The sequence below is a fragment of the Pipistrellus kuhlii genome, unplaced genomic scaffold (assembly GCF_014108245.1).
Source record: "Pipistrellus kuhlii isolate mPipKuh1 unplaced genomic scaffold, mPipKuh1.p scaffold_m20_p_14, whole genome shotgun sequence".
NCBI lineage: Eukaryota > Metazoa > Chordata > Mammalia > Chiroptera > Vespertilionidae > Pipistrellus > Pipistrellus kuhlii.
This window is the reverse complement of record NW_023425449.1, coordinates 30,163,200-30,190,552: the sequence shown is the minus strand read 5'-3', so window position 1 is coordinate 30,190,552 and position 27,353 is coordinate 30,163,200. Positions and strand designations below refer to the sequence as shown.

General features: G+C 40.3%; 1 protein-coding gene and 1 long non-coding RNA gene across 4 annotated transcripts in view; one reads left to right on the top strand and one right to left on the bottom strand.

Annotated features, from left to right (window-relative positions):
- LOC123652309 overlaps positions 1-7,603 on the bottom strand; it is a 9,291-nt gene extending 1,688 nt beyond the window's left edge. The window contains exons 1-3 of the long non-coding RNA XR_006741578.1: positions 7,468-7,603; positions 5,342-5,348; positions 978-1,650 (exon numbers count right to left, since the gene is read on the bottom strand). This is a non-coding gene — a long non-coding RNA (uncharacterized LOC123652309). The remainder of the gene's footprint in view (positions 1-977; positions 1,651-5,341; positions 5,349-7,467) is intronic.
- Positions 7,508-27,353, top strand: ARMC1 (armadillo repeat containing 1). 3 transcript variants are annotated; one of them, XM_036437083.2, is made up of 6 exons: positions 7,508-7,690; positions 9,662-9,753; positions 18,705-18,894; positions 22,595-22,711; positions 22,808-22,882; positions 25,201-27,353. In XM_036437083.2, exons 1-6 carry the CDS (start codon positions 7,508-7,510, stop codon positions 25,390-25,392), a joined length of 849 nt encoding a protein of 282 aa, XP_036292976.1. In that variant the 3' UTR covers positions 25,393-27,353. The 3 variants fall into 3 exon arrangements, with proteins under 3 accessions (XP_036292976.1, XP_045437398.1, XP_036292977.1); XM_045581442.1 differs by lacking the exon at positions 25,201-27,353 and adding an exon at positions 23,154-23,426 and having other exon boundaries at positions 22,808-22,897; XM_036437084.2 differs by lacking the exon at positions 25,201-27,353 and adding an exon at positions 23,160-23,426 and having other exon boundaries at positions 22,808-22,900.

Genomic DNA, 27,353 nt, shown 5'->3' with positions numbered 1-27,353 from the left:
TAATTTTTTTTTTTTTTTTTTTTTTTTTTACAAATACGTTCCCTGGTTTTTAATACCAGTCATCTAACCTCTATATGGCAATTTACTAGGAAAAACGTCTCTCTACACTGTCAGAAAGGTGATTATATTTAATTTACCTTTTAAAAATGTATTTTTGTTGATTTCAAAGAAAGGGAGAGGGAAAGATAGAATCACCAGTGGTGCCCTAACCGGTTTGGCTCAATGGCTAGAGCTTCCACCTGGATACTCAAGGATCCCAGGTTCGATTCTGGTCAAGGGTATGTACCTTGGTTGCCCCCACATCCCCAGCAGGGAGTGTGCAAGAGGCAGCTGATCGATGTTTCTCTCTCATCAATGCTTCTCTTTATCCCTCTCCCTTCCTCTTTGTAAAAAATCAATAAAAATTTTTTAAAAAGAAAGAAAGAAACATCAGTGGCAAGAGAAAATCATGGATAGGCTGCCTCCTGCATGCCCCCCACTGGGGATCGACCCCGAAACCCAGGCTTGTGCTCTGGCCAGGAATCGAACCATGACCACGTCCAACTACTGAGCCACACCAACTGGGCTAGACTTACACTTCATATAGCTTTCTTTGTACACTTACAATTTCCTCTCCCACCCTCCACCCCCCACCCCCACCCCCCATTTCAGAAATAGATTGGTTTGGTTGATTGTTAACAAGTGAGGCTGGAGTTCCTAGCGCCCTAGACGAGTATCCTCTCCTTTTTCTTTGTTCACTGCGTTCTCTGCGTTCACTTATAACCATCCCCTCTTGTGACTTTGGGAAACAGAAACCATGCCCAACCTTTTTTTTTTTTTTTTTTTTTGCAATAGGTCAAACAGTGCAAACGAGACCTTTCCTGCTCCACTTTGCTCCTATTTACTGTTCGAGTTTATTAGAAGGAAGCTAACGCAAGAATCAGGGAAGGTAAGTACATTTGAGCAAAAGCAAACTTTTGGCTTTTAAGTTCACTTACAGACGCATCACAGCACCTTGCGGACTTCGCGCTGCTAGGAAGACTCAGACAGGAGCGAGACATGAACGAAAGCCTCCGGTAGTGCCAGTGTTCTTGGGGGGAAATCAAATACATTTTAAAGATTATGAAGTAAGACTCAGAGAAGCGAATGAAATTGCTTCCTGAGAACTACAAGAGTTGCTAGAGAAACACACACACACACGTTCCATTTGAATTTCTGAACGCAAGGAGGGGAGCGCGGGGAGTCGGAGCCGAGGAAGGGCGAAGGTTTCTCCGCTGGAACCAGTTCCGCGGACGGCGAGGCGTTCGGTCCAGCCCCGGCTCCAGGCTTCTCATTGGACGCTCCCGCTCCACACTCAGGGCATTGCCCCAGGTGACCAATGAACGCTCCGGCCCAAGAAAGCCTTCGCCGATTGGGCGCCTTCCCTTCGCGTCGCAGCGGCGCCAGCCAATCAGAGGGCAGTCCCGCCGGAGGTTTCAGGGTCATGGGGGAGAGTCCGTAGAAGCTCTTTCCGCTGGCGCCCTCGCCGTTCGGCTTTAGGAGTCAGTGTCCGCTGCATCCGAGGCCGCGGCGGCGGCTGCGAACGGAGGGGACCCCCCCCCTCCCCACGCCCCTCTGTCTCGTCCCTCGGTGCGGCCCCGATGGTGCGGCAGGCCCCGGATTCCTGAAGCCCTGCAGCGGTACGTAGGGTCCGCGGGCGGGAGACAAAGCGGAGGCGCCGCCGGGAAGGCCGCGGAGAGCGGACCCTGCTCCGAGGCGGCGGGGCGGCCTGGGCAGGGCGCTCGCTCGGCCTCCCTTCCGATCGGGACGCCGCCGGGCTCTTTAAAGCGCCCGCTCCCATGTGCCCTGGGCAAATGTTAGCCTTACTCACTTCCTCTCTGTCGGATCTTTACGAATCCTAGCGTTATTCATGGGTGTCATCTCCCTCCATCTCTCCGGGTGCTTCTTCGGTAACTTTCTGTTCGTTTTCTGCCCCATCGTGTCTACACACTAAGAGTACGATCACATGGTTTGTGTTTGACTTCATTCAAGAGAGACCAGTCTTCACATCCTTGTATTTAAAAACAAAGCAAAGCCCTTCTTGGGATGCATTCGTGCTGTCAGCAACTCCTTTGGGGGTTAGGACGGTGCAGGACATACCCCCCCCCCCCCCCCCCCCCCCCCCCATCTGGGGGAATGGAAGTCCCCGCAGGATCAAGGATTGTTCTTGTTTGGTAGCTGCCGGTACTCTATTCATATCATCTTAAGTTTTCATTTTCTTTTGATCTGGAACAGCTACTCAGGATTATGAAGTGAGGAAACTGAGGCTCGAAGCGGGTACACCAACTTTTCAAAGAGTTGCTGCCGGTTGCTAGTCAGGGGAAAGCCAGAAGTATATCAGTGCTGTCTTTTAAAGACTCACCTTCCGGACCAGGGGTGTGTGTGTGTGTGTGTGTGTGTGTGTGTGTGTGTGTGTCCGCTTCTTAGTGTATATGCGAGCTTAGTAATTCTTTGAGTCGAATCACAAATCTTGGCTGAAAGAAAAATCTTTCGGACATCTACCCTACAGGTGTCTCACATCTATCACTTAACTCTTGGTTTTTTACAAGTGTAGTTCCCCTGAGCACCATAGTCCTCCCCTGGAAGCTTGTTGGAAATGCTGAATTTCATGCCTCACCCCACCTACTAAATCAGAATCTGCTTTTTAACAAGATCTCTTAGGTGACCAGAGTGCTGGTTAACGTTTGGGGAGTATCCATTATCTTGTAATGATTTGTCCAAATTGAACCAAATAAATAAACATATAAATAGATAAATAAATAAATAAATAAATAAATAAATAGAAAAATAAAAGGTATGCAGTATGTACGTATGTGTTTTAATAAGACGAATTATAAAGACAGAATTTTTGTTTGTTTTATTTTTACATTTTTCTCATTTGCTGGTGAGGATGTGATTTTAAAAAATTAGCTATGTCTGTTTTGGCAATTTTAGCTTTGCATCCAAAAATCTTAAAATATACATGAATATTTAAATAGTAATTCAAAACTAACTTGCATCAGGTGCTGGTCTTAAAGGTAAAAAAAAAAAGCAGGCCCAGCTGGTGTGGCTCAGTGGTTGAGCCTGGACCTATGAACCAGGAGGTTACTGTTGGATTCCTGGTCAAGGCACAAGCCCATGTTGGGGGGGGTGGGGGGGGTCCATCCCCAGTAGGGGGCATGCAGAAGGGAGACCATCAATGATTCTTTAATCATCTCTCTCTCTCCTTCTCCTTTCCTCTCTGAAATATAAAAAATATGTCTTAAAAGCTTGTCTAATTTAGGGGAGCAAATCACAGCTCCTGCCAGCCTTTCTTGCCTTTCTTTAAGTGTCATAGGAAATGCAGTACGTGGCCACAGCTTCAGCCTCTGCTCTTTATGCTTGGGTATTTGGTGCCTTGTTATATTTCTGACCTTTTCCTTTGTATACCCCTTATTTGAGCCCTCTCCCCACCACTGAGCTTTGAGGGTTGGAAGTTTTTACTGTTTTGACTTTTGTTCATCCCAAAGGAACAAGAAGCCTGTACGCTTTTCAGAATACTTCCCACTAGTAATTAGTTCTCTAAGGACTCCCTTGGTGAGAATAGAGCTCGTCAGTTTCAAGGCCAATGTTTTATGTAAAAAGCCATCACCTGAGTATTTGGTTCTTTTTAAAAAATATATATTTTATTGATTTTTTACAGAGGGGAAGGGAGAGGGAGAGAGAGTTAGAAACATCGATGAGAGAGAAACATCTATCAGTTGTATACCCCCTACTGGGGATGTGCCTGCAACCAAGGTGTATGCCCTTGACCGGAATCAAACCTGGGACCTTTGAGTCTGCAGGCTGACACTCTATCCACTGAGCCAAACCAGTTAGGGGAAATATTGGTTCTTTTTGAAATATATTTTTATTGATTTCAGAGAGGAAGGGAGAGGGAGAGAGAGATAGAAACATGAATGACGAGAGATAATTATTGATCAGCTGCCTCCTGCACATCCCACACTGGGGATTGAGCCTGCAACCCAGAAATGTGCTCTTGACGGGAATCGAACCTTGGACTCTTCAGTTCACAGGCCAATGCCCTATCCACTGAACAAAACCAGCCAGGGCCAAATATTTGGTTCTTAACTGTGACTTGGTTCTTGTGCCTTTGAACCAGTAATTAGTTCTGCTGATTCCATTTTGAATTAGGGTTTGTGTTAGTGACAGCACATAAAGCTCATGGGTAAGCTGGTTTATAAACAGGGATATTCAGGCTGTTGATAATAGAAGCACCTAAGATACACCATGCCCCCAAACCCCGTCTTATCCCTGTGTATTCAGTCTACTTCTTTAAGTCTTTTTAAAAAATTGCTCCAGTAACTGTAATATTTTCATTTCAGAAAATTGTCTCCCAAATACTATCTTGATAAAGCACTGTTTTCTCTGAATCCTTTATTTTTCATTTGCTTGCAGACTTAAAAACTTACTAATTTTATCTGGAATATGATTTTTTTTTAACATGGTATGAGTTAAAGATTCTTAGCAGTGGGTTTTAAAAATTGCTTAGAAGTCATTCATAATTATTGAATAATTTTTCTCTTTTTTGTTTCCTGAAGATACTTTATTTTTTTAATTTTATTTTTTACATATAATAGTAGTACATATATCTCTTTTTTCCCCCCATTGACTTTCCCCCAGCCTTCCCTATCCCCTGTCCCATGCCCTCATCCCCCACCCCGCAGTGTCTTGTGTCCATTGGTTGTGTTATATGCATGCATACAAGTCCTTTGGTTGATCTCTTCCCCCTCCCAACACTCCCCAGCCTTCCTGCTGTAATTTGACAGTCTGTTCGGTGCTTTAATGCCTCAGTGTCTATCTTTTTGTTCATCAGGTTATAATGTTCTTTATTATCCATAAATGAGTGAGAGCATGTATTTTTCTTTCATTGCCTAGTTTATTTCACTTAACATAATGTTCTTCAGGTCTGTCCATGCTGCTGCAAATGGTAAGAATTCCTTCTTTTTTAAAGGAGCCTAGTATTCTGTTGTGTAGATGTACCATAGTTTTCTAATCCACTCATCTGCTGATGGGCACTTAGGCTGTTTCCAAATCTTAGCTATGATGAATTGTGCTGCTATGAACGTTAGGGGTGCATATATTCTTTCTGATTGGTGTTTTATTGAATAGTTTTTCATTGATTTTTGACTCCATGTAATTTTTAAAAAAAATATATAGCTTATTGATTTTTTTACAGAGAGGAAGGGAGAGGGACAGAGCTAGAAACATTAATGATAGAGAAACATCAATCAGCTGCCTCTTGCACATTCCCTACTGGGGATGTGCCCGTAACCAAGGTACATGCCCTTGACCGGAATTGAACCCGGGACCTTTCAGTCCGCAGGCCAATGCTCTATCCACTGAGCCACACCGGTTTTGGCTCCATGTAACTTTTAACTATCATTTATTGAGCATTTACTATGAGCTAGGCACCAGTTTTAACATGTACTTTACTTTGGACATTGCACCATTTGGTAGCTGCTACAACTAACCCCATTTTACAGATTAAGAAACTGATAAAGAGTATAAGTGGTTTGCCTAAAATTATGGTTACCATGAAGTGGGCCCTGGGTCTGACTCATTTTATTGAGTATGTAAACAGCTTTTCTGGGAGTAATATTTTTATCTCTTTGTACCTCCACCCCACTCCTGCTGCTTTACTCTTAATAAGCTTGTAAATTTAAATGTATGGTAGAGCCAGTTCTACTTTCTTACATCTCTCCCCCAATAACTTAAAAAAAATTTTTAATTGATTTTCAGAGAGAGAGAAGCAGAAACATCTATGTGAGAGTGAAACATCAGTTGGCTGCCTCCTGCACGCCCTACTGGGAGTGAAACCTGACAGGGAATTGAACTGGCAACCCCTGGGTGCATGCAGGTCAACACCCAACCAATCGAGCCAAACTGACTACAGAATAACTTTAAATATATTTTTATTTTATTGATTTCAGAGAGGAAAGGAGATAGAAACATCAATGATGAGAGAGAATCGTTGATCAACTGCCTTCTGCACATCCCCTTTTGGGGATCGAGCCCACAACCTGGGCATATGCCCTGCCTGGGAATCAAATTGTGACCTGGTTTATAGTCAGCCATGAACCACTGAGCAACACCAGCCAGTCCAAAGTAACTGTAATAGCTTTTCTATAGTTATAATTTTGTCTCCAGCATCTTTCCCCAGTTGGCAATGTTATTGAAATGAACATTAAAGTAGTAATTTGTGGAAAGTATTTGTACCTTTATATTCTTCCTAGTAAGGAGTATACATTGTGTAATTTGATTTGAAGTTATATTTTTAACTTTCTGTTTATATGAAGATTATTTTAAAATATTGTTTTCTTGGCTTTTGTATGTTTACCATATTACATTTTTAAAAAATATCATGTTCAGCCAAGACCGGTTTGGCTCAATGGATAGAGCGTTGGCTTGGGGACTGAAAGGTCCTGGGTTCGATTCCGGTCAAAGGCATGTACCTTGGTTGCGGGCATATCCCCAGTAGGGGGTGTACACCGCAAGAGGCAGTTGATCGATGTCTATCTCTCATCGATGTTTCTAACTCTCTATCTCTCTCCCTTCCTCTCTGTACAAAATCAATAAAATATATTTTAAAAAATATATATCATGTTCACTTTTATGGAATTGTATGAGAATGTAAAAGAATTGTATGGGAAGTGGAAAAACTGCTGACCAGTTTAAGAGCTAGTAAATAAGATTTTAGCCAAGTTCTATACCATATTAACTTTTGCCACCTAGGAGGAATTTAACTTCTCTATGACTGTTTACTTATCTGTCAAATGAATCCACCAAATTCTGTTTCATTCTTCTGAACATGGCACTCTCAGAGATGGACAGATGTGCTTAGGTTTAGATCAGACTCACTGTGACCTCCCAACTCCACTGGCTCAGGCCCAGGGTGAGGTACCCCTCTTGGTTTCTTTGTTCACAGCCTTCTTTGACTCTCTTTTTTCCTGATGGATTTTATCTTTTGTAGACTCAGTTTGCTGGGTTTTGTTCACAGATGAATAAGAAAAAAGCTGTCCCTGAGATGGGACTTAGACTCCAGAAGTATTCTAGAGAAAAAAGTACTGGCAGTGTTACAGTTTGAGAAGTGTAGTGAAGGTTGCGATCCTTTGTGTGTTACAATCTTGAACTGTAAAGATCTTGTTCATTGTGATATTTTAGTGTTAAAATATGTGTTACTAAAAGGAATTTATTGGACTATTGAAGATGACACATATTCTTTGAACATTGTATACACATAAATAACTTGATTTTTTTTTAAATATTTTAGTCAGCTGCCTATGTTCATTTTACTTAAACTGGAATTGCCAGTTCTTTTTTGTGATTTAGACTCATCTGTTCTTTCTTAAGGTGTTGTAATCCTAATTGTTTAACAAATGCCATAATGTCCTTCAGTAGCCTAGAACTAATTTTGCAAACTATTTCTACAGAATGTAAGAAGATTTTGTTCATGTGATTGGCAGAGAAGATGAATTCCTCCTCCTCCACCATGAATGAAGAACCCGATGCTCTATCGGTAGTTAACCAGCTGCGGGACCTGGCGGCAGATCCGTTAAATAGAAGAGCCATTGTCCAGGATCAGGGATGTCTGCCTGGCCTTATTTTATTTATGGACCATCCCAACCCCCCTGTTGTCCACTCAGCTTTGCTTGTAAGTTGCCTTTAGTGGTTTCAGTCTCGGTGTTGTAATTTTGCGATTAAGGATATTTTGAAAAATGTTTTCTGACACCAGTCAATTCTCTGATCCCCTGTGGATACCAGCTGTGTGTTCAACAGTCCAATTCAATTCTGCCACAAACTAGCTGGAGCTGTTAAACTCCAAGTCTCACAAGACTGCCCTCTCTTCAAAAGCCAGTTGAAAGTATTACATCACCCATATTTCTTTTCTTTTATTTTAATATATTTTATTGATTTTGTACAGAGAAGAAGGGAGAGAGATAGAGAGTTAGAAACATCGATGAGAGAGAGTCATCGATCAGCTACCTCTTGCACACCCCCTATTGGGGATATGCCCTCAATCAAGGTACATGCCCTTGACCGGAATCGAACCTGGAACCTTTCAGTCCCCAAGCCGACGCTCTATCCATTGAGCCAAACCGGTTTAGGCAACATCACCCATATTTCTAACAGAGCAGCTATAAATTGGGCGTTACACTGACCCCCTCCTCAGGTCTGGCAATTTATTAGAATGGCTCACAGAACTCAGGAAGCCACTTTATTTACGTTTCCTAGTTTATTATAAAGGATACATGGAACAGGAACACAGGGCGGGGTCTGGAAGCGTCCTGAGCACAGGAACTTCTATTCCTGTGGAGTTGGAGTGCACCTCCCTCCTGGCAAGGGGATGTAGTCACCACCTGAGAAATTGTGAATCTCCTTGTCCAGGGGTTTTTGTAGAGCTCAATCTCGCCACCCAGAAAGTTCCAAGGGTTTTAGGAGCTTTGTGCCAGGAACCAGACAGAGATCAAATATTTATTTTTTATTATACTGCACACCCCAACCTCCCCAACTCTGATCTCTGATCCCCTCACTCAGCAAGACCAGTGACCTCCATTTGGGCTCCTCCTCCCTGTGCTACAGTCTGGAAACTGCTTCCAACACAGTCAGATTTGGCAATTGTAGGGCCCCCTTTGTCATTTCTCTTCTCTCGGGGGTTACAGTTCTATGCTGCCTCTGGTCCTGATTATTATTTTTATTTTTTATGGAAGGATGGCAATTCCCATGGCTGTTAATCATTTATGGACTGAAATGAAAGTCAAGGTAGGAGAAGTTGCAGAAAGGATAGGACATTATAGACAGAGACAGGTTGAATTTGTGGTTACAGAGATGGTATCGTTTTTGGTAAGGACCAGGCACTTTGAAAATGGTGCAGTGGATAAAAAATGTGACTGTCACTGGACTGGGATGGCAGAGTTCTGGATGGTGTGGTTCACAGAAGTATTCTCCTGAGAATCATGTACCATCGTCTGGTAAATGATGAGAGATTATGGGGTTTACAGATTATGGGATCTCAGCTAATGAGATCCCTAGAGAATCGGCGTGCAAAGGATATACTTACAAAATGCACTTTACATTTTAAGAGAAAAGCACTCTAGGAAAAATGAACTCAGAAAGTAGAAATTTGTGAGGTGAGCTCATCTTTTGCTTTTCAGTACAAGAAGACGTATTGAAGGTGAATTGTAAAACTAGAAGCAGTTGATTCCATGAAGGTGGTTGGATGTTTTGACTCCCTCAGCAGTTTATTTTAATTTTTATGTGAAAAGCATCCAGGGAAATGATGGCTGTAGGGACTACTCCCTGAAATTAATAAATGGAATATAGTTTCTTGTATCCTTGACAAGATGGAGTGATAAAAATAAAACCAGGAACAATCTAATTTTGACCTTGCAGATAAGTTAGGAACCTTCCTTTCAAAGAGCTGAATCAGCTACTTTAGCTCAAAGGATCGTTTCACCCCCAGGGGACTGCTCTGATGATCACATTTAAAGAAGGGTTTCTAAATACTTCAAAACCGGTTGTTTGTAAAAAGAAAAAGCTGTTTTCCTCTTGCAGTAAGTTAGTAGTGGGTTTAATTTTGAATAGTCTGGACACATGAATTAATGTATTACTGTTTCTGCTGTAGGCTCTTCGATACTTGGCAGAATGCCGTGTTAACAGAGAAAAGATGAAGGGAGAACTGGGTATGATGTTAAGCTTGCAAAACGTTATACAGAAGTAAGTACAATAGTGTCTCCCAATGCAGTAGAAACGTGGATCTTCTTGTTAAATATGTACTCATTGTTAATATATGAATTTACTGAAATTTTAATTCTAATATGGGTTATATGTACAAAAAAAGTTCTGATGGTCAAAATCCTTATGTTCCTTATATATGTACATATATATATATAAATATATATGTGTATATATATTAATTTTATTGATTTCAGAGAGGAAAGGAGAGGGAGAGAAACATCAATGATGAGAGAGAATCGTTGATCAGCTGCCTCCTGCACCCCTCCATTGGGGATCAAGCCCACAACCCAGGCATGTGCCTTTGACTGGAATCGAACTCACGGCCCTTCAGTTAATAGGCCAACACTGTCCACAGAGCCAAACCAGGTAGGGCTTAAATATTTGTTTTTAATACTAGTCCTTATGTAAATGTTCAAATTTTATTTTAAAATGTTGATAATCAACATTGTATTTATGGATATTTTAAAAAAGAAAATCTTGCTTTATGTGAAGTTTTGTAAAGTAAATTGCAGAGCAATATGGGAAACTAATCAACATTGAAAATATGCACAAAATTCTTTTGTTACTTCATCCCAATCTTAACGGAAATGAACCTTTATCAGTATTCTGACAAAAAGGGCTTTTGGTGATATTTTCCTGAGTATCATTGAGAAGGCTCTCAGGGACTAGTGCTATTTACCGTATTTTTCGGACCATAAGACGCACCGGACCATAAGATGCACCAGTTTTTAGAGAAGGGAAATGAAGAAAAAAAGATTCTGAAACAAATAGTGTCCTAAAATATTTTATGTGCATTAAAACCCAACATCACAGTCATAAACACATGTAATCAACCCTGTAAAGTAAACAGCAGCATTTAGAACCATTTTAGAGCCTGGCAAGCACACAGAGACCACACAGAGCCGGGCAAGTAAAAAAACTTTTTTTTTAAAGTATATGTGTAGGCTATATTTGGACCATAAGACCAGGGACTTTTTCCCCCCACTTCTGGCTCATTTTAGAGCCAGAAGTGGGGGGAAAAAGTCTTATGGTCGGAAAAATACGGTACTTAGCATTTTAGCTAATAGGTGGTTTGTAATTGTACGGTTCATCTTGTTATTTACAACATTTTGAAGTAGGTTTGATAGGTGACAGTTTTGTGGGTGAGGAAAATGCTGAGGCTGTTACTTTATCTCTGGTCCTTCAGCTGTGTTGCCTCTGGGGATGTCTGGTTTGCTCCTTTCTTAGGCCTTGCTGATTTCTTTGTAGAGGCTAGAAATGGAAGATTCAGTGTTTTGATATTTCCAGTGTCTGGAAGGCAAAAGGTAAGCTTTCTGAGGCTTTATCTTAGTTCACTTTTTATCTTATATAGAAGATGACTGCCTTTAAACTTATAATAAATAATCACTTACTTTAATTTGACTTTTTAAAACTTATCTTGCAGTTTCTTTGGCTTGAGTGGTCACAAAAGTTCTTTTATAATTTCCAAATACTATAGGTTAAATTATATCAGTGAAGAATCATCTAAACTCACCTCTAAGACAGTGTCTTTTTGTTTTTTGGGGTTTGTTTTTTGTTTTTCTTAGTGTTCTTTATTCCTGGATAAATTTTATTTTATTGATCTCATTTTTTAGACATTACTTAAATGTTTTGTTTTCAAGGGGTCGGCTACGTGACAGACTAGTTCTTTGTGATTAGATTTTTGATAATGACAAGATAGAGACTGAAGTTTTCTTATTTTTACTCAGGTGATCAATTAGGAGTTAATAACAAAATACTGACTGCCATCAATTATATTAACTAATGCCTATGGTTTGAGGTGAATTCCATTAGTAAAAATTTGGAATCTAGTTCTGATTTGAGACAAATAATTTCTTTGCCCATCAGTTTCTTTATCTGTAAGACTGAAGGTAATATCTGCAAAGTAATTGATAATCCAGTAAGATAATATCTATAAGAAATGCTTTGTAAATTCTAAAGTGTGTAAAATATAAGGTATTCTTATTTTTGTTCCTAGTGTGCATTAGTGCCTTATAGATAACTATTTTTTACATTGATTTTAGAAAGAGGAAGGGAGAGAGAGAGAGAAACATTAATGTGAGAGAGAAACATTGATTGGATTGATCTGTTGTTTGCTGCCTGTGCAGCCGCTGGGGCATGCTCTCTGATTGGGAATTGAACCTGCCACCTTTTGGTGTATAGGACTGTGCTCCAACCAAATGACCCACAGTGGCCAGGGCACTATAGTTAACTATTTTTAACTTATATAATAGTGCTAGTGGATACAGTGAAAGGTTTAAGCATAATAAGGATGCCTCTTTTATTCATATGATAAACTTGGACCATAATGGATACCTTTAATAGGTATAGTTATTGAAGTTGAAAATATGTGGTAAAATTTTTTAAATGTTGAGGAAGAAGGTGAAAAATTAATGTTGATATATTAAATATACTTCATATTTGAACTTTAAAGATTTAGAGCAAAATTTAAAGGTACCACAAAATTAGCCTATAAAATAATTTCTTAGCTTGCCCAGCTGGTATGGCTCAGTGGTTGAACATTGACATATGAACCAGGAGGTCACGGATCGATACATGGCCAGGGCTTGATCCCTAGTACAGAGCGTGCAGGAGGTAGCCAGTCAATGATTCTCTCTCATCACTGATGTTTCTATCTCTTCTTCCTTCCTCTCTGAAATCAATAAAAAATAAATTAAAAAAAGATATCATCTCTGTTTACCATTGAAGTTTGTATGTTTGAATGTTAAAAGTATGTGTTTTTGCTTGTGCTGGCTGGGTTTGTAAACATTAAGACTTTGTATTAGAATCAGGCTTTGGCATCCCATCTATATATATATAAAAGCCTAAGGGACTGTCTGACCATTCTACCATCTGACTGGTAGTTATGAGACTCACAGTGACCACCAGGCGGCATATGCTGAACGCAGGAGCTGCTGTGCTGTGGTGGTGACTTGGCAGCTGCGGTTCTCGAGTGACGAACCAGGAACCAGAAAGGAGGGAGTCTGGTTCCAGGGTGCGTCACCCGAGAACCGCCCTCTTGCAATCCAGGACCCCTCCGGAGATGTCAGAGAACAGGCCAGGCTGAGGGACTCCCATCAGTGCACGAATTCATGCACCAGGCTTCTAGTTTTCATATAACAAACGGTAGCCAAGAGATCTATGTTCTATACTTTTTTTTTTCTTCTTGATGTCGAGCCAGTCAGGATGGGATTCCTCCAGGATCTCTGTAAGCATACTGTATTAGGGGGAGATTTAGCTGTGATTCCATGGACTTAAGCAACTCAGGAAGTAAAAGAGAGGTCTTCCCATATCCCAGAAAGAGCCACAGAACCAAGAAAATCTGTTGTGAAGGGTTACTACTTTGAAGAGAAACTTTCCATTAACAGTAATGAAAGGGGAAACCAAAAAGCAGAAGTACAGAGGGGAAATAGAGTTTATTCTTCACATGAGAAGCAGAGAGTAATACTTTATAAAATAGGGAAAATTCTGTGTGCTAAAAATTTTGCCCTTTAATCATGATATTATGTTTTGCTACAGAATGTTGCAGAGATTTCTAATGTTATTCAACAGCAAGTTTTACTTGTATTGTGGTCAGATTAGTGTCTACAGTCAATCAGATTGACTTCAAAGTCATTGTTACTTTTAGTTCTTTAATTGTGAAAAGAATTTGAAGTTTTCTGTCACTCTGGCATTATGTCCTAATTTTAATCTCTTCCATGAATAAAATCGTATCATTAGTGGTAATAACCTTTTTACATTTTATTTTTATTCTGGATCCCTGTGTGAAGAAAATTTTCTTTTAAAAAATATTTTTACTGATTTCAGAGAGAGATAGAAATATCAATGGCCCTAACCAGTTTGACTCAGTGGATAGAGCATCGGCCTGCCAACTAAAGGGTCCTGGGTTCGATTCTGGTCAAGTGCATGTACCTTGTTTTGTGGGTACATCCCCGGTGGGGGGTGTGCAAGAGCAGCTGATTGATGATTCTCTCTCATCGATGTTTCTAACTCTCTATCCCTCTCCTTCCTATCTGTAAAAAATCAATAAAATTAATTTAGAAACAAAGAAATATCAATGATAAGAGAGAATCATTGATTGGCTGCCTCCTGCATGCCCCCACTGGGGATTGAGCCCGCAACCTGGGCATGTGCCCTGACCGGGAATTGAACCATGATCTCCTGGTTCATAGGTTGATGCTCAAGCACTGATCCCTGCCAGTTGGGCAGGAATTTTCAAAATGTCAATTTAAAACATTTGAACCCAGTTTAAGATACTTGCTAATTGCTATTTCAGGAGAAATATTTCTGATATATCATGCATTTTATAAAAGTACTTGGAATATCCAACATGAAGTATAATAAATAAAAATCCCTTTAATAAAATGTGGCATCACAACTTTATTTTTAAAAATACATTTTTATTGTTTTGAGAGAGAAAGGGAGTGGGAGAGAAGGATAGAAACATCAGTGATGAGAGAGAATAGTCAATTGCCTGCCTCCTGCATGCCCCACACTGGGGATCAAGCCTGCAACCTGGGCACGGGCTCTTGAATGGAATCAAACCTGGGACCCTTCAGTCCACATAGCTCAAACCACTGAGCCAAACCAGGTGACCTGTATCTGGCTGAAAATTGCTTCGCCAATTTGTTCAGCTAGCTGTCTCAGTTGCCTAATTCCACTTGCCAAGGAATTTTCCTAGCTTCTTACTATCCTGCCTCACTGTGAAGTATATGGAAGTCTTAACTGGCCTTTATGGGCAATATAAAATGTTATTAGCAGCCTCTAGAACTAGAGTGACTTGCTGTATATGACCAATAAGAAAATATTATACTTGTATTCAGAATGAAAATAATTTTTGCTATATAATAAAGATCATAGTTCACTTTTTAGTTGTGTTTTATGAGTAAGTTTTTGAACCTTTTCAATTTACATAACTCATTAGAAAAAGTGGTGAGACAATACACTTCATTATGGAATACTAAATTACTGAGAGAAAAATTCCAATTACTCTGTGAAGGAGCCTTTCAAGGTAGTCTTTTTTTTCTGATGTCAAATTTTAAAGACTGAACTAAATCCAGGGCATTAATCAGCTCTCCATTTTCACTTGCCTGAAGATTAGGGCAATTAGTACTTGTTTAATTATACATTGTCTCTAACATTTATGGCCAAATGTACTATATAACTGTAGACTTTTTCTACTTGAATGTTTTGAATCATAGTATTTGAACAATAATTTTGGTTTATTAAAAATAAAGACTAGCCGAAACCGGTTTGGCTCAGTGGATAGAGCGTCAGTCTGCAGACTGAAAGGTACTGGGTTCGATTCCGGTCAGGGGCCTGGACCTTGGTTGCAGGCACATCCCCGGTAGGGGGTGTGCAAGAGGTGGCTAGTCGATGATTCTCTCTCATCGATGTTTCTGGCTCTCTATCCCTCTCTCTTCCTCTCTATAAAAAAAATCAATAATATATATATATATATATATATATATATATATATATATATATATATATATATAAAATAAATAAATAAATAAATAAAGACTAGCCCTAGCCGGTTTGACTCAGTGGATAGAGCATCAGCCTGCAGACTGAAGGATCCCAGGTTTGATTCCTGGTCAAGGGCACATACCTGGGTTGTGGGCTCGATCCCCAGTAGGTGGCAGAAGGCAGCCAGTCAATGGTTCCCTCTCATCATTGATGTTTCATCTCTCCTTCTCTTCCTCTCTGAAATCAATAAAAATATATTTAAAAAATAAATAAAGACTAAGCTTTTTATTCTGTAAACTAGTGGCCTGGTGCACGAAATTCGTGTAGGGGTGTGTGTGTGTCCCTTAGCCCGGCCTGCACCCTCTCCAATCTGGGACTCCTCGGGTAGCAGTTGGACATCCCTTTTGCAATCCAGGATCGCTGGCTCCTAACTGCTTACCTGCCTGCCTGCCTGATCACCCCTAACCACTCTGTCTGCCTGCCTGCTCGCCCCCAACTGCCCCCTCTGCTGGCCTACTCCCTCCCAACTCCCCCCTTCTCCGCCTCCTTTGCTGGTCTGCTTGTCCCCAACTGCCACCCCCTGCTAGCCTGCTTGCCCCCAACCGCACATCCCCCCCTCCGCTGGCCTGTTCACCCCAATTGGTTCCCTCTGCCAGCCCACTTGCCCCCAACTAGTTCCCCCTGCTGGCCTGCTTGCCCCCACTTCCTCCCCTCTCTTCCCCCAACCCCCCTACCCCCAGCCTGATCACCCCTAACTGCCCTCCCCTCCTGCCTTATCTCCCCTAACCGCCTCTGCCTCAGCTGCACTACCAAGGCTTTATCTGGAAGGTCTCCTGGTCTAATTAGCACATTACTCTTATTAGTAAAGATGCTCTTGGATTTTCTTTTTCTTCAAAAGCATCCTCACTAATAAAAGAGAAACATGCAAATTGACCATCACTCCACTATACCCACCAGCCAATCAGGTGTGAGTAAGCAAATTTTCCCAACAAAGACGGCAGCGGCCACAGAGTTGGAGTGAGCAGGAGGCTTGGGTTGCCCCCAGTGACAGAGGAAGCCAAGATTCCCTTCCACCCGCCCTGGCCGTGGCTGAAGGAGGGGCTGGGATCCTGGGTTGCAGGGTGGGGGTGTGGCCAGCCTAAAAATGGCCCTCAGCCCTTTACCTCGGCTGGCTACGCCCCCATGGGATGAGGCTCCCCACAGTGGGAGGCATTTGGGAGCCAGCAGCAAACAGCCATCAGCCCCTCACCCAGGCTGGCCAGGCACCCCAGTGGAAACCCCCACACTGAAGGGGGTGTGGCCAGCTTGAAAACAGCCCTCATCCCCTCACCCAGGCTGGACACAGCCCCCTAGCCGGGACCCTCACTCCATAGGGGCGTGGTGGCCTGCAAACCACCACAGGCCCCTCACTCAGGCCGCCCCAAGGGAACTCACACCCTGATCTGGGACACCCTTCAGGGCAAACCAGCTGGCCCCCACCCTTGCACCAGGCCTCCATCTATACAAATAAAAGGATAATATGCTAATTAGACTGGGAGACCTTCCAGGAGAGCTTCTATAAGTTCTTCTGGACAAAGCCACAGTGGTGGGGCCAAGGTAGAAGTGGTTAGAGGCCAAGAGGGGAGGGCAGTTGTGGGAGATCAGGCCAGGGTGGGACTGCAGTTGTGGGTGATTGGGCCTGCAGCGGGGGGGGGGGGGGGGGGGGGGGGCATTTGGGGGTCAACAGGCCGGCAGGCAGAGTGGTTAGGGGCAATTAGGCAGGCAGGCAGGTGAGCAGTTAGGAGCCAGCAGTCCCGGATTATGATATCCAACTGCCGGTTTAAGCCCGATCCCTGTAAACAGGGAGTAAGGCATCCTTCAAGGGGTTCCAGATTGAAGAGGGTACAGGCCGGGCTGAGGGACACCTCCCAACCCCCATGCATGAATTTTGTGCACCGAGCCACTAGTATTTTTAAAAGAAGGAGATGATTATTTATTATTGATTTGTTGGTCAGCAATATGCCAGTATCCTCATACTCCTTACAACTTAAGGTTGGCAATATTTAAAATATCTCAGAACTGCAGTGACCTTTCCAATAAACTAAAACAGCTATCAGAAAAGTGCTGAGACATCTCTTAAAAAGTAGTCTTTTTCAAAACTTTGTGCATTACAGAGCCAAAGTCATTCAAATTGACCTCTGTGGTCAACAGTGACTCAAAAAAGCACTTGGTGTATAAATAAATTGAGGACCCTTCTAGAAAGTTGCCTGGAATTGAAGGTCCTTGTGGCTAGAATGTGTACAGTCTGAATATTAGAAATTGTAGTATTCCTGCTCATTCAGTAAGCAAATGGATGGCAAAAATATGTATTAGGGTTTGTGGAAGGTACAGAGCTAATCCACCCCGATTCATGAAGAGAAAGAAATGGAAAATTAAAATGTACAATCATAGTATATACTTTGAATGGCAGTTAGCTGAGCCTAGAAAGGAGAAAGGGTATTTATGAAAGGTCACAATGAGCTGGTTTTGGTAGAGCTCAGTTGGTAGAGATTAGATTTTAGAGGCCTTGAATGTATGTTAAAGGATTTGGACTTTGTAGGTGAAATGCGCCTGCCTCCTGCATCGCCCTTCTGGGGATTAAGTCTGCAACCTGGGTATGTGCCCTGATCAGGAATGGAACCAGGGACCTCTTGGTATATGGGTCGATGCTCAACTGCTGAGCCACACAGGCTAGGCACATGTGGCTATTTAAATTTAATTACAAGTAAACAATTCATTTCTTTAGTTGCCCTTGACAGACCCATTTCAAGTGCTCAATAGCCACATGTGAGTGGACAGAGCAGGTCCAGAACATTTCTTCAGTGTATCAAGTTTGTTGGGTAGCATGGCACAAATGTTTAGGTGGGGAGCTATAGTAGGATTTAAAAATGTAAGAATAAAAACTTTTGTCTGAATTGTGGTTTTATGATATATGCTTTGTGAAAAATATGTAAAATTGCAAATTAAGAAACAGAATCAGTTTGAATTTACTAAGAAATCTCTATTGAATAACTAATATGAATGATCTTCTAATTTGTTTTCTCCTTTCGGATTTTTATGTTGTATTTTCTTGAAGGTCAGATTACTTTCACATTCGGAGTTGAATGTTAGTGTTAATCCAGGGACTTGTTATGTCCTGATCTTTTTACTTGATTTTGTACTTAATTAATGATTTCAATTAAATGTGCTTTTATATCATTGTAGTGATGATGAGTTGAATATCAACGAACCATGGGTTTAAAATGAAATGCGAAGGCTTTATTATAGACTAGATGCTTTTTCTACTTTACTGATTATTCTAGGATTCACTGGTATTTTAAATGGAACAAACCAGAATGAAGAAAGCAAGACTTTCAAACTTGAGAAATAAAATTATAGAATCCAATAGAAGTGACAATACAAATTTATATATATTTCTTTTCAAGGACTACAACTCCGGGAGAAACAAAACTGCTGGCCTCTGAAATCTATGACATTCTTCAATCTTCTAATATGGCAGATGGTGATAATTTCAATGAAATGAATTCACGGCGAAGGAAAGCTCAATTTTTTTTGGGAACTACCAACAAACGTGCCAAAACAGTGGTTTTACATATAGATGGTCTTGATGATACGGTAAGATTTTTATAAACACGTAGTTCATCAGATGGGAAAGAGAAATCATGTTAAATAGTTTCCTCAGTGTCACCTGCTAACAGTCTGGAAGAGTATGTCCCAATGCTAGTATTTTATACTGATAAAGAGGCTAGTTAATCAGAGGACATCACAATTTTAACTATTTATATCCTAATACTAGAACTTCAAAATACATGAAGAAAAAAAAAAGACAAATGCAAAGAGAAATAGACAAATCTACAATTAGAGCTAGAGGTTTGAATACCACTCTCTCAGTTGATAGAACAACTTTACAGAAAATCAGTAAGGGTATAGAAGACTCAACTCTAATAACCAACTTAACCTAATTGATATTTATAGAATACCCCACCCAACAGCAAGATAATATTCTTTTCAAGTGCACGTAGGATATTTGTCAAGATCGCCTCCTTTTTTCCTTCCTTCTTATTTGTTGATTTAGGGTTTATTTTTTTATTATTTATTTACTTATTTTTCTTCTCTATTGATTAAGATTTTACATATGTGTCCTTATTCCCCCAATCCTCCCCGCTAGGATTTATTTTATGTATCTTTAACTCTCACAGTGGAGCTTACTTACTATTGGCAGTAGTTTTTCCTTATCACTGGTATATCGATAAGTTCCAAGAGCCCCAGTGATGTCTGAAACTACGGATAGTACCAAACTCTATATATGCTGTGTTTTCCTATATATACATGCCTTTTCAGTTGAAGGAAGCACTTTATGGCTTATCATTGGCATATTTTGCCAGCCTCATTACTCTTGTGCTTTGGGCCATAATTGAGTTACTTGAACACAAGTGCTGTGATACCATAACAGCTGATCTGATAACCAGCAGAACTGCTAAGTAAGAGGCAGGTAGTATTTACAGCATGGAAACGTTTCCATGCTGGACAAAGGGATGAATTATTTGTGTGTGTGGAAGAGGGATGGTACGGAATTGGATCACATTATCCAGAATGATGCGCAATTTAAAACTTATGGATTGTTTATTTCTGGGGTTTTCCATTTAGTATTTTTGGACCACAGTTGACAGCAGGTAACTGAACCCACAGAAAGCAAAATTGTGGATAAGTGGGGGCTATTCTTTATCACTTTATGCATAACGTAAGACATAGCATTGTACTTTCATTTCCCTTTTCTCTGCCTTTGTGCTATTGTTATATGTTTTATTTCTGCATATGTTATAAGCCTCCAAATACATTGCTAGTAGATTAAATGTTTTAACAATTTTTTTCAAAATAAATTTAAATTTATTGATGAGAGAGAGAGAAACATTGTTTTGTTGTTCCCCTTATTTATGCATTCACTGGCTGAATCTTGTATGTGCCCTGACCGGGGATTGAACCTTCAACCTTGGCATTTTGGGACCGTGCTCTAACCAACTGAGCTGCCTAGGCAAAATTCTTTAAAATTTTTTATTGTAAAATATATTTAGCATAAAATTTACCACTTTTACAATTATTAAGTATAGCTTTCAGTGGTATTAAATACATTCATAATGTTGTGCCTTCATCCCACCATACATCTATGTATGTACAATTTTTTATCTTGTAAAACTGGAATTCTGTACCCATTAAACAATAACTTCCTTGTCTTCCTTCCCTGTAGCCCACCACTACTCTACTTTCTGTCTCTATAATTTTTAAAAAGTTCTAAAGAGACTGACAGAACTTAGGATGCAGCAGAGCAGAGTCCACAGGCAGTGTACTCGATCAGCCCCTGTAGGTCTATGCACTGCCATGCCCACTATTCTAAATCCTTGCCCCAGGGAGTATTAAAATGTAATTGGGAATAGTGAAAAATTGGTTTAAATAGGGAGATAGCAAGAATGTGAGTTGTTTGGAAGGATGTGGGAATAAATGTGAAAGCTGATTTTATTTCATAGAAGAGAAGAATGAATCGGGTAATTTGAAGGCAGTGCTCAGGATGTGATCCAGAGACTTGGCATCAGTGGCAGATTCCTGTCCCCTCAGAAGTACCAGTGCCTGGGTACTGGTACTTCAGCCCTAGCCGGTTTGGCTCCGTGGATAGAGCGTTGGCCTGCAGACTGATTCGATTCCAGTCAAGGGCACATGCCTGGTTTGTGGGCTCAGTGCCTGGTTAGGGGTGGGCAGGAGGCAGTTGATCAATGATTCTCTCTCATCATTGATTTTTTTTTTCTCCTCTCTGAAATCAATCAATATGTGTATGTATATTTTTAAAATTCTTGTTGAAAGTTTTACATGTTACCTTTTTCCCCCATTGACCTCTTCCCGCCTGCTCTCACCCCCTAGCCCATGCCCCTACCCTGATAAAAATATGTTTAAAAAATATATAATAATAAGACAGTGGTGCCGTACCTTAAAAAAAAAAAAAGTATGGAATTAGAACCTAGTCTCAGTACAGTCAGCACAGAAACAGGAAAATTTAGATATGTGGGCTGGGAGGGAAGATGGGATGAGGAAAAACTACTTTTTAATTCATCTTCTCTTTGGATCTTGTGTTTGAGATAACCACTTTCTTGATATCTAAGTTGGTATATCTGAAGACAAATAAAAAGAAAAGCATACTGGGATATGTCTGTGTTTCTCCATGGAAATGATGAGAATAGTCTACTGAAGGATGAAGTAAAAAAAAAATCCCTTAGTTTTAGACACTAGATCTTGGAGATAAGATGACACAGAGATGGAATAATTGTGGTATAAGTGGAAGACCAGGGTAGTGTATTATGAGGAGTTGAAGAAGCATTGAGAGGTGTATGTTATATTGTACTGTAAGAGCAAATGAGAACCAAAAAGAGGATATTGAAAATGAAGTGGGTACCTATTGAGAATGCCATTTATGGAGGATGTAGTGGCGGTTATAAATACCAAGTGCTTTAAAAAAATAGTCAAACACTGAGTGCTCACTAATTCTAACTTTATTATAATTTATCTCTAGAGATTTTTAAGCTACAGCTGAGGTCAGCAAACCTTTTCTTTAAAGGGCCACTTAGTAAATAGTTACGGTTTTTCAGGGCTTATAGTCTCCAAGTACTATGTTGTAGAATGAAACTAGCTTCAGACATTCTGTAAACACATAGATGCAAGTGTGTTCCAGTAAAGCTATTTTTAAAATATATTTTTATTGATTTCAGAGAGGAAGGGAGAGGGAGAGAGAAATAGAAACATCAGTGATTGATCAGCTGCCTCCTGCATACCCCCAGTGGGGATTGAGCCCTCAGCCCAGGCATGTGCCCTGACTAGAATTGAACTGGGGCCCCCTTCGTCCACAGGTCAATGCTCTATCCACTGAGTCAAACCGGCTAGGGCTAAAACTTTATTTACAAAAACAACTGGCCTACCAGATTTTGCCCATCCTTGAGCAAAAGGTATGTCTAATTTTCAGCACTTTTTCTTTTGCTTTAACATTTAAATTGACATTGGCTGGCTTCTTGTTAAAACTAAATATTAGTAATGAGCTTGAAAAAATCTAGCAGAGAATACTATTCTGTTGACCTTATAAAATGTAATAAATTTGACGAAGACCGTTCTCCCATGCCCTCACATAGGAGATGGTGGAACTGAAATAGGGACATTTGTTCTCCATGGTCCTACCCTCCCTCCCCCAAATCCAATGACCAGTTTAGTGTGGTTTCAGTTGATTATTCCCTTTTAGTATTTTGCCAATTTTGATAACAGTTTGCTTTTACTTTTTCAGTCTCGGAGAAATCTATGTGAAGAGGCTTTGTTAAAAATTAAAGGTGTCATTAGCTTTACTTTTCAAATGGCTGTTCAAAGATGTGTGGTGCGAATCCGGTCAGATTTGAAAGCAGAGGTTAGTATTTTTAATATGCTCAAGATTTTTAAATATGTTCAAGATTCTAGGAAACAAATCAGTGTTCAAATTTGTCCCTATTTTGTCTTGGCCTAGGCTTTGGCATCAGCGATAGCATCAACTAAGGTTATGAAGGCGCAGCAAGTTGTGAAAAGTGAAAGTGGAGAAGAGGTAACAGTTTTACAGGCTTTCTTTCTTTCTTTTCTTTCTTTTTTTTTTTTTTTTTTAATATATTTTATTGATTTTTTACAGAGAGGAAGAGAGAGAGATAGAGAGCTAGAAAGGTTGATGAGAGAGAAACATCAACCAGCTGCCTCCCGCACACTCCCCACCGGGGATGTGCCCGCAACCAACGTACATGCCCCTGACCAGAATCGAACCTGGGACCTTTCAGTCCGCAGACTGACGCTCTACCACTGAGCCAAACCGGTTTCGGCTACAGGCTTTCTTTATACCTAACTGACTCCCGATTGTTCTTCATGGCTAGCAGACTGTTTTTAAACTAAAAGCTGCCAAGGATATAGCAGTGTGATTGGGTAAGGTTATCTCGGTGTTTCTTGGTTAATACTTAACTCTTTTAGAGGTATAGAAAGAACTTTTGTGGATTTCACCTGTTTGTATATCTTATATTTTGTTAATTTTAGAATTTTCTCTATTTCAGTGGAGATGTGTTGTCAATATTATATAGAAATAAAGGAGGTGTGGTTTCCTTGCATTAGTCTTTATTTACTTATTTTATTTATTATTTTTTAAAAATATATTTTTTTATTTGTAATTTTTTAAAACATTTTATTGATTTTTTACAGAGAGGAAGGGAGAGGGATAGAGAGTTAGAAACATTGAGAGAGAAACATCGATCACCTGCCTCCTGCCCACTCCCCACTGGGTATGTGCCCTTGATTGGAATCGAACCCAGGACCCCTGAGTCCACAGGCTGACACTCCATCCACCGAGCCAAACTGGCCAGGGCTAAATATATATTTTTATTGATTTCAGAGAGGAAGAGAGAGAGAGAAACATCAGTAATGAGAGAGAATCACTGATCGGCTGCCTCCTGCACGCTCCCTCCTGGGGACTGAGCCTGCAACCCAGGCATGTGCCCCTGACAGGAATCGAACTTGGGATCCTTCAGTCTGAAAGCCGACACTATCTACTGAGCCACACCAGCTAGGGCTGCATTGGTCTTTAAATATTTTTCTAACCTTAATTAGTTTTACCAGTCCCCAAAATTAAACTCCAGTCCCACCCTTAGTTAGATATACACAGTGAAAAGCTTTGCTTTTTGCTGTTCTTTCCACTAGCTGTGTGGTAGGGAAATTAATCTATATGACTTCAGCTCATTTGAAGTGCTATAGAAAGGAGATTCAGCTCTCCAGAGGCCCACACCGTAGCCAGATGGCTTGATTTTTTTGTTGTTAATCCCCACCTAAGGATATTTTTCATTGATTTTTTAGAGGAAGGGGGAGGGGGGGAGAGGCAAGAGAGAAAGAGAAACATTGATGTGAGAGAGAGACACAATTGGTTGTCCCCTGCATGAGCACTGACTGGGGCAGGGATCAAACCTGCAACCCTTGACAAGAAATTGAACCTGAGATCCTTTAGTCTGTGGGCCATTGCTCTTAACCACTGAGCAAACCAGGCAGGGGCCAGCTGCTTGCCTTTGTCTTTTTTTAAAATACATTTTTATTGGTTTCAGAGAAGAAATACATTTTTATTGATTTCAAGACATTTCCACTGAAATAAAGATGATTCTCATCTAACATCAATGATGAGAGAGAATTATTGATCGGCTGCCTCCTGCATACCTCCTGCTGTGGATCAAGCCCACAACCAGAGCATGTGCCCTGACCAGAATAGAACTGTGATCTTCCAGTTCATAGGTCAGTGCTCAACCACTGAGCTACATCTGCCGACCTGCTTTTTAAAAAAATATATTTTATTGATTTTTTACAGAGAGGAAGAGAGAGGGATAGAGAGTTAGAAAACATCAATGAGAGAGAATCATCGATCAGCTGCCTCTTGCACACCCCCTACTGTTTGGATGTGCCCACAACCAAGGTACATGCCCTTGACCAGAATTGAACCCGGGACCTTTCAGTCTCTGCAGGACGAAGCTCTATATCCATTAAGCCAAACCGGTTTCGGCATCTGCTGACCTGCTTTTGTCTTGTTTATGTATTTAATTTTTTTTTTAAATTATAGCTGACATACAGTGTTATATTAGTGTCCCCTTCCCCTTTTTCTCCTAACCTCCGTCATCTTGAAGTAGACAAAGGTTACACATTTATTCCTGTGTAGTTCTGCCTTTCTGTTTACACAGTGTCTAGCTAATGTAAGAGGAACATTATCAAAGGACTATCGCCCCTGAAAATAAATACTGTGGTATTTAATGTGGTATATAATGAGGAGAAAGCTGACCTTTCACTTCTGTCACATGACTATCAATTATATTGACTTTGCAATCACTCTTCACATGTTCTCTGTGTCAGATGCTGGTCCCATTCCAGGATATGGTTGTGGAAGTAGAACAGAACACAGAACTGCCCGACTACCTGCCCGAGGATGAGAGCCCCACAAAGGAGCAGGATAAAGCGGTGTCCCGCATGGGCTCGCACCCGGAGGGTGGGGCCAGCTGGCTGAGCACAGCTGCAAACTTTCTATCCAGATCGTTCTACTGGTGACTTCAATTTGGGGTGCAAGGACTGTGTGAACGAACAAGGGGCCAGTTTTCCATTGTTGTGGTGAACTGTCAAGTGCAATTTGCAATAAGTTATCATGGAAAATTTTTAGATTACATGATTGCGTATGCTGCGCTTTACATTTTATTGGACATTTTGCCCCACTAAGTGGTAAAAAGGACAGAGGCTACAAGGAGAGGGTTGCTTTGTTTATGAAGGTATTTTGGTTTTGTTTTCCTTTGTTTAATTGCCTCACATTTTAAAAAACATGGGTCCACAATTAAACCAAACATTATATGAGCAGCTTTACATTTTATTTTACATGAAACACCTGATAAGGAAAACTCATTTTTCTCCTCAGGTCTCAGGACCTATCTGAAGAGAAATTATTAAGCTCAAGTTGTGCATAAATTACTGAACATTTTCCTCTGTTTTTCTTCATGAAAGATACCGGCTTTGGTACTCTATAAGAGTTGAAAATGTTTCTCATTTCCCCCTTTTGTGCCTTTAAAAAATTTTTGCCAACCATGTTTATAGAAAGGTCATTACTAATGACATTTTGTGAATGAAAATGTACTCATTTGAATGTAGCAATCCCCTAAAAATACAATTCTACAAAAACTTTGCAATCTTGTTATCATTTTAATACAATTAATACACAATCATTCAAGAAGAGGGAAATATGTATATCAGCAAAGTGCTATTGAGACTGGATGTGACCAAATGTAGTTTGACTACTGTTCTGTTTGGTTTATATCAGCTCTTGAGAGTAACATCCACCATAATATTGGGAGCAACTGTTAATGGTCTCTAGGCCTTATTTTGTGATTACACACTATTTCCTGCTTTAAAAAAAAAAATAGAAAAAGAACTGACAACTTGAAAAAGAAAACAAAAATTGGATGCCTATAATGCCACAGTGCCATTTGGTAGAGTCTAACCGTAACATGTGAGTTGCTTGGTAGGTGCCTATTCAGTAGGTATTTCCTTGTATTGCCTTTTGTGAATTTATTATGAACTTGAAGTTGTATTGAATGAAAAAAAAAAATACTCAAAATTATTGCTTATAAAGAAATAAAGCCAGCATTGGTCCACTTGATTTTGTTTCTCATGTCCAGCCCGAAAAAAAGAACTTCAGTGAAGGTAAGAAAAATAAATATAAATATGTATACATATATATTTTTTCTAGATAAGAGCTAATTACGTATATGCAATGCTTTTATTGCATTTCTGAAATATTTGGCAACTAAAATTTTCCTTTTGGAAATCTAACTAAATCCAGATAAATTTTAATGCCAATACGATTAAAAACTAATAGGGAGAAAATGAAATTCTTCTTCATCTACATGTAGAGCTGCTATTTTATTGTGTGGAGAATGTGAAGTGAAAATTGGACCCTGGAGGGGTTTCTTGCATTTTCATTGCTTCTCTTTTAGAGAAAATTAAAAGCATCCAGTGTTACTAGAGAAAAATTATTGTAAAATGATTCACCAACAAGAATCTTGAACATTGTGACCTTCTGGAGGGAGGGGTATTGAGGGTGCTGAGAAAGATAGTTTTCAGATGTCTGGGCTCTGAGTCAGGTGACACGCACAAATGAAAATATAAGCTTTCAGGGCATGCATTGCTTTAAATGCATAATACAACTTGCTGCCAGAACCAGACGTGTTGGAAAAAAACCACCTCCTTTCAATAGCCATTAAAACAAAGTTTACTGTTCTGTTTTAACAAGCTTGTGTTTTATTTTGCATTGCCACACATCCACTTCTTTAAAAAAACTACATCCCTTTGGTAGCAATGGTTCAGTACAAGTGGTTATTATAGCTTGGTGTTCCTGTGTTCTAATTCTAAGTGTTCTTTTGTTTCCAGGTCTTATAGAGCAGTTAAGGCAACTGTAACAGCATTTTTTTGAAATACATTGTAAAATAATAAAACGTAATAATTAAAATTGAATGGATATTGCA